Source organism: Orbicella franksi, chromosome 3 (assembly GCF_964199315.1).
Source record: "Orbicella franksi chromosome 3, jaOrbFran1.1, whole genome shotgun sequence".
Classification (NCBI taxonomy): domain Eukaryota; kingdom Metazoa; phylum Cnidaria; class Anthozoa; order Scleractinia; family Merulinidae; genus Orbicella; species Orbicella franksi.
The window spans coordinates 24,819,335-24,826,306 of NC_138147.1; the positions used below are offsets into that span (position 1 = coordinate 24,819,335).

The following is a 6,972-nucleotide window of genomic DNA, read 5'->3' on the forward strand; positions in this document are numbered from 1 at the left end:
TGAACACTCTCATCTGCCGTCAAAGCTCTTCTTTTTCCATGCGCTAGCTACTAATCTATTTTAAGCTTCTTTTTAAGTATCATTTAAGAGCTTGCATTATGGAGTCTCCAAAGGTTAGACGTAGCGTATTGAAAGAAAAAAAAATGTTTACGGTATTTTTTTATTCTAAGGCATGACAGCTGCAAATTAAGATTCTGAATAACTACCCAATTTTTGGCAGAGATATAAATATTGTATAGAAAGACATAAAGTATCGCTTCTTAGAATCGTCGCAACGTGGCTCCTGTTGATGTTCATAGATAGCGCGAAAAAAGGTCATAAAACAAAACCCTTTATTAGTTTTAGTATGTTCACAATCTCAGAAAGATTTCGTTGTGGCCATTTTCATCTTTTTATCTTCGCAGTGCAATCCAAGCGACGCACCTACTCATTTCAAATTTAAACCACAATATACACTCAGTTATGCCGTTCGAAAGTATACATTTACCATAACTTCCTGACAACGAGAAAAATTTTTGTCTTACGGTTGTTGATGTTGTTTCATCGTCAAGGAACTCTACAGCAGAAACTCGTCTGTATGTGAACTAACAATTGTTTATAAACTTTCAAAGCGCTGTCTCGTAGGCATTTTCATATTGATTTTCAACTTTTTCAAGATTTTCTCAACTTGTTTCAACTTGTCTCTTCAGAACTGGCACGCTAAGATGAAGACCCCTTCGCAGAACAGCACAAGCAGTACGAACAACACATTTGATGAAGCGCATTCCAATTTCATTCCACTGAGCGCCGTCCTAGTACCATCCATCCTTCTTGCTGTTGTCACATTATTTGGCAATTCTTTGGTCGTTTTATCATACAAGATCAACAACAGACTGAGAACTCGAACTAACGCGTATCTCGTCAGCTTAGCGATCTCGGATCTCCTGGTTGGCGGTATCTCTTTACCCATGTGGATCTACATCATCTTAATAGAGTTCAGCGAGTCATACATTTTTAAGGCAGCTTTCAGAATTTTTGACGTCTTCGCAGCGCTCGCATCCATTTACCACTTGTCTGTAATCAGCATCGAACGTTACATTGCTGTTTCACGGCCATTTTACTACAAATGCTTGTCTCCATTCTTTCACCGAGTGATGATATCTTCCACCTGGATATTTGCTGGCCTTCTAGCTTCACTGTCTTCTGTCACCAATACCACCCCCTGGATCAGCCGAGTTTACTCCACGGTGTTGTTCATCGGCGGGTTCATTCTCCCCATCGCCATAACAGCGTGCATGTACACCGGCGTCTTTTCAGTGGCACGTTCTCTGCTCCGACGCAACTCATCGCGCACTGCGAGCCAGGACAGCACGAAAAGCTTAAAGAAGTACTATCAGAGGGAGAGAAAGGTGGCTACCACTGTAGCACTCATCACTGGCTTATTCCTCGTTGCTTGGGTGCCATTTTTTACAGTGTCGGTTACAGCAGCATACTGCCCCCATTGCCTTCCCTCCTCACCAGGCTCCCTCAGGGGTCTAGTTATCATCGTCAAGAGTGTCCATTACTTAAACAGCGCTGTCAACCCACTTGTGTATGCGCGTCGTAACCCGGAAATGAAACGGACATTTTTAAAACTGCTGGGGCTAAAGCGTTTTAATAGCGAGAAGGAAGTTCCTTGGGGATTTCCACTCAGGCCTAGATACTGATATCAGTGTGCTCTTATTTGCACTGAGCATGTAACACGGAATACCGCTAGTCATGAACTATCTGAACAAGTACCTTAAGAACTTGTTATAATCCATACATTTTATCTGATGCTCACCATCGATTAACAGTCAGTCCCCAGTAACTAGTTTTGCAGTTCCTGATATGACAAAGTTACACAAATAATTCCAAGGTGAAGTCCTGGTGGTTTCGGAAGGCAAAAGCGGATGTCCGTTCTGAAATTAATGTTTATTTTATTGTAGCTAATTAGAGTCCTCATTGTGTCGGAAATTCATGTCGAAGCAAACTAGTGTACCTATCACTCCTCGCCCATGAGTTTTGTGAATTAATTGAGAGACAAACAGTGAAATCGGTATTTTTTTCCGAAAAAAATTTTTTTAAGACCACAACGTAGGCGTTGGATACGTCGCAAAAAAACGAGGAAGGAATAAGTCGTTGACACATATATAAATGCTCATAAGCGGAAGTTTGAGAGCGCAAGCCACATAGTTAGTAGACAGCGCATATTTTGTGTCCATGGAGACAAACAACGTTGAGTGTAAGCCCACGTTATTTGAGTATCTAGACTGAGCTATAAAACTTAAATAAGATTTAGTATTTAGTATTATGGGCTTTTTCAGTTTGAACACTCTATAACCAGTTGTAACATGTTAAGTGTGGTTGTCAAAAGTTGTTAAGTCATTACACCACAGTAACAATGAAATCGAACTTGTGTAGCTTTTCAGTAATGTGCAACCATTATAACAAGTAAGTGTTCAACTCTAACGGAAAAAACCACTTTATTACTGCTACTCAAACTGTTAAAAAAATGTCGGCGATACGATGAATTGACTGTAACCGTCTCCTTCCTAATTATCTCGCAAAATTGAAAATGAAATCTTGATTCTTGAGACGTTGAAAATCCAGTGGTGACGGCGGCCACATAGTTTGCCTTTACAAAACGAAATTACGAAAACGCCAAAAGATCGATGGTCATTAAAATAAAAATTGATTTTAATGAATTCACATGTTGTTTTCCTTGAGGCATGATTGTGTATCCAGAGGCATCCTTTAATTAAGATGGTAGACTATTAGATCTTCACGAGGCCGTAGTGAGGGCTCGTAATCTTTTTCTCTCTCTTTCCACCCGTCATTACATTATACATAAACTGGGAACCCAAAGAGGTTGCACCCGTTAAAACAATCAAACAAACTGTCAAACTTGTTTCTTTATTGTAGAGTTGGTATCTTTCACCTCAGTATCTTACTAGTTGAAAAAATTAACGTGTTTAGTACAGGCGCCACTGAGACGCGGTCCAATCACATGCCTCGAGTTGCCTCAGAGAAACAGCCTGGTTTGCTGTGATTTCTGGACCTTGATTTTATCTTGAGTCCAAAAGAATTAAAGCATGCAAAGTTTTGAGGTCTTTGCTTATTCTAGTTATTTGTTTATACTTTTTTTTTCGGTTGGTAATATCTGGACACCCTTTTGATGATGGCATCAGTATCGTTGAGTTTTTTTTCGTTGGGTTTTATTACTTTTTTTTTTGCCTGTTGGCACTACCGCGAATAACTTGGTTTAGTGTTCGTAAAAAAATTGAAAATTTCGTGATAACGAAATTTTTGTTTTCGTAATAGCGTTCGTACTTGAGACATGCGAATTATTTGTGTAACCACAAATGCCAATCAATCTAAATATATACCAAGATTTTAGTTCAGCATTGATCTGGATTCATTGAAATTGATCACGTGGAGTAATAGCGTTTACCCGCGGAAGCTGATAAATTCGACCAAGCACGTTCTGCCAAACAACAACAACAACAACAACAGCAACAGCAACAGCAACAACAACAACAACAACAAACAGCAAAAACGTAACAGTAAAATACAAATGTGAGTCAAGTGGTCTGTGTTTAGTTTATCAACTGAAGAGACACAAACGAGCTGCTATGATAACCGATTATAAAAACAACATCATCTAAGCTATATCTTGCGTTAAGTAATTAGTATGTGTAATCAAATGGTGACGAGTGAAATTAGGAAATGATTTCACGTGCGTTTTGTCAAAGTTCTGATAATTTCCCGAACCTTTAGGCGAGGGAAATTATCAGAACTTTGACAAAACAAGTGAAATTATTTCCTAATTTCACGAGAAAACCATTTGATTATCTTTTAATATCGTGGGTGACAAATTACGCTCACAACCGTAACTTTTTTTACTGGTTTATTCTATCGAAAACCGAGAACGTTAAGAAGAATATAGTTTTAGTTTCAAGCATACATTACCGCTAAAGTTCGTAATTTTCTGAGTTTCTTATCAAAAAATACCTTTCGAATTCTTCGTGCTTGTTCATGATGTTTCAAAATTAAGGCAACTGTCAAATCTCTCTTAAATGATTGGCTCTAATTCGTCATGAACTGATGAATGAAATGACAACAGCGCCCGTTGAAATGCGCTGAAACTGAAATTTTAGAGGCCATATAAAGTTTTGACAGCTTGTTTTGAAGTGAAATTGTCACTAAAAATTTACTTTATGGTCTACGAAAACTTGCCTAAATGAAAGTCAGGCGAAAATGTACAAAGTTAAAACACCTTCAAAGCTGGCAAGGAGCATGGTTGTGGACAAATTATACATCATGGTTTGTTGTGTACGAAGCGTTAGCCTGCCCGGCATGTGGTTTATCATCACATTACAGTTGTGGAAATTGAAGACCTGGCCACTGCTCACCGCTGCAGTGGACTGGATTAGCGGCTGAAGGGGAACTCGACTGGTTGTCTGGTTAAAGTCGATTTCTTTGCCATCAATGATGCTAGACAGTTGCGCTGCTCGTCTTCGTTTCCGGAGTCGTAGGCTTCAACGCTTAATATTGTTCTTGTCGATGGCCAGGTATTGTTATTATTTGGGATTTTGGAACTCCCTTGGCCTTCAGCTTTCTGACCACCGTTTTCCAGACTGAGTAGTTGGATAATCTGTTTTAGGGACCCACGTTCGTAATCAGTTCCGTCTTGTTTACACATGAAGGCGTAAAACTGCTCGAGTGCTTCATCCAACTGCTCAGGAAGAATCATCTCCAGGTATCTCTCAAGGCTATTTTCGTCACACTACTTCTCAAGAACCCTCACCCAGTTGATTGTGCCCTTTCGCGTATTTAAGTTTTCTGCCGCTTCTTTTAATGCCGTATCTTCTTCAATGGTCACCATCTTAGAATCTCGACGCCATCTTGGCACTGATCGAGATACAAGAGACGTTGCCATGGCAATTTTATAATTTCACATGTGAAATTATAAATTAATGGTAAAATTTCGCTCCAGAATTAAGGAGTAATTTGTCACCTATGATATTATCGAAATAAGCAACGGAATTTCAGAATTTCACCTTTTCTTGACAGGACTCAGGTAAGGGCTGTGCATCACCGACATTAAGAAAACAAAAAAAAAACACTAGCCGAGGATAACCTAATAAAGACGTATTAACGGTGAAAACAGAAGAAATTATGTTTAGAAACACCTTTTGTCCTGATGAGCGTCTATGCTTTTATAGCGCGAAAATCCCATCTCACGTTGCTGCTAGGTTGACTGTGAGATACTGGGCACCAAATTTCTGTCATTCGTCACAACCCCCCCCCCCCCCCCCTTCACTTGCCACTATTTGCGACTATTCGCGACTGTTCGCACTATTCGTACTATTCGCTATTCGAGGCTATTCGCTATTCGCGATTATTCGCTATTCGCGATTATTCGCTATTCGCGATTATTCGCTATTCGCGACTATTCGCTATTCGCTATTCGGGTTTTTCAGACACCCTTTCCCGTCAAGGACTGATCGCAAGGCAAAATGCTCCCTCGAAATGTTTTAATCGCCCTCCTTTGCTGTTTGCTTGCCATGCAAAACCTGATTGTGGCTAGTCAAGAATGACTTCTGGTTTTGTTAGGAAGGCTTTTACGGATCATGGAGACTTTAAACCAGCTGCCGACTAGACGTCGACACCGCCGTCGTTTTCACCCGTATTGAAAATTTCCTAGAATCCTGGTTTGAAATCCACATGCACCAGCATACCTTCTCTGAAGTCTTTTTCCGTAGATATTTGAGAATGGGGAGCTAGAGGGTCATTCGACAAATCTCCACCTCTAACTGGCGTTAATGGGGTCACGTACATTTTACCATTTTACTTGGTATAAATTACGAAATATGATGACCAGTTGAAGTCTTTCTGTCAAGGAACGATAGATCTTCTCGCCCGACAAAAAACCGTAGGCCTCCAAAACTAGTCAACGGCATCTTTGAAGTTTGATGGCACTTGCAAAAATTTTGGAGGGTCAAAAAAATGGTTCGCATTGACAATGGTTTCAGGTTGTCAGATTTTTTTGCAAAACAAACAAAATTTCGCGTAGTGCGAACAGTCTTTTTAAAATTAGGCGGTAACTTTCTGTATTCTTTCAGCTGTATTTTTTCTGTTAACTTTTTTGTTTGAAACAACTGAAAATGATTTATTAATGAAATTAAACTAGCTTGCTTAAACTGTGTAGCCTTGCAGTATTATAAGCTTGTTACTAAAAGCAAACGACTTACAGTCGACATACACCCGATACCTAATTAATGTTTGGAGTTTTTTTATACAATCATTACAAAAATTAATCTTGGTAGCGGTGGGATTCGAACCCACGCCTCCGAAGAGACTGGTGCCTTAAAGCAGCGCTTTAGACCACTCGGCCACGCTACGGGATCTAGAAATTTGAATTATTGTAACTAATTTCGATTTGATCACAATGGCTTTACTGCCTTCATAAGTATGTTCACAATTTGACAAAACTTTTTAAATTCTTTATTGTTAAATATAAAGGATATACAATTTTCACATTGCTAGTTTCACTAAAATTTTCCCAAAGATATAATGATCAGCTTCCAAAGTTAATGAAATTAACGACTTTAGATACGGCTTCGATTCTAAACAATCCAATACGAGATAAGTAAAGAAACAATACAACGGGGATAAGATAAATGCTATCGTGTATGAAATGTTTGGTGTAGGAGAAACAAATTCTGCAGATTGGAGGATAATATACGAAAAGCGTAACCGACACTCTGGCATGTAGACTGGTATCATTTTTGTGTGAACGAAACTCACAATAAGTTGACAGCTAAGAAGATTATCTATGTGAAGGTGAATTAATCAACATGACACGAGCGTGGCGCAAAGAAAAATTCTGAGTCCCCGACAGGAATCGAACCCATGACCTCCCGAACACCGGGCGGGCGCTTTATCCACTGAGCTACGAGAACTCATGGA

The 6,972-nt window shown here is 39.5% G+C and overlaps 1 protein-coding gene across 1 annotated transcript; it reads left to right on the plus strand.

Annotated features, from left to right (window-relative positions):
- Positions 1-231: 231 nt before the first annotated feature.
- Positions 232-2,391, plus strand: LOC145483131 (D(1)-like dopamine receptor). Its single transcript, XM_081461729.1, has one exon. It carries the CDS (start codon positions 705-707, stop codon positions 1,683-1,685), a length of 981 nt encoding a protein of 326 aa, XP_081317855.1. The 5' UTR covers positions 232-704; the 3' UTR covers positions 1,686-2,391.
- The last annotated feature ends 4,581 nt before the right edge of the window (positions 2,392-6,972 follow it).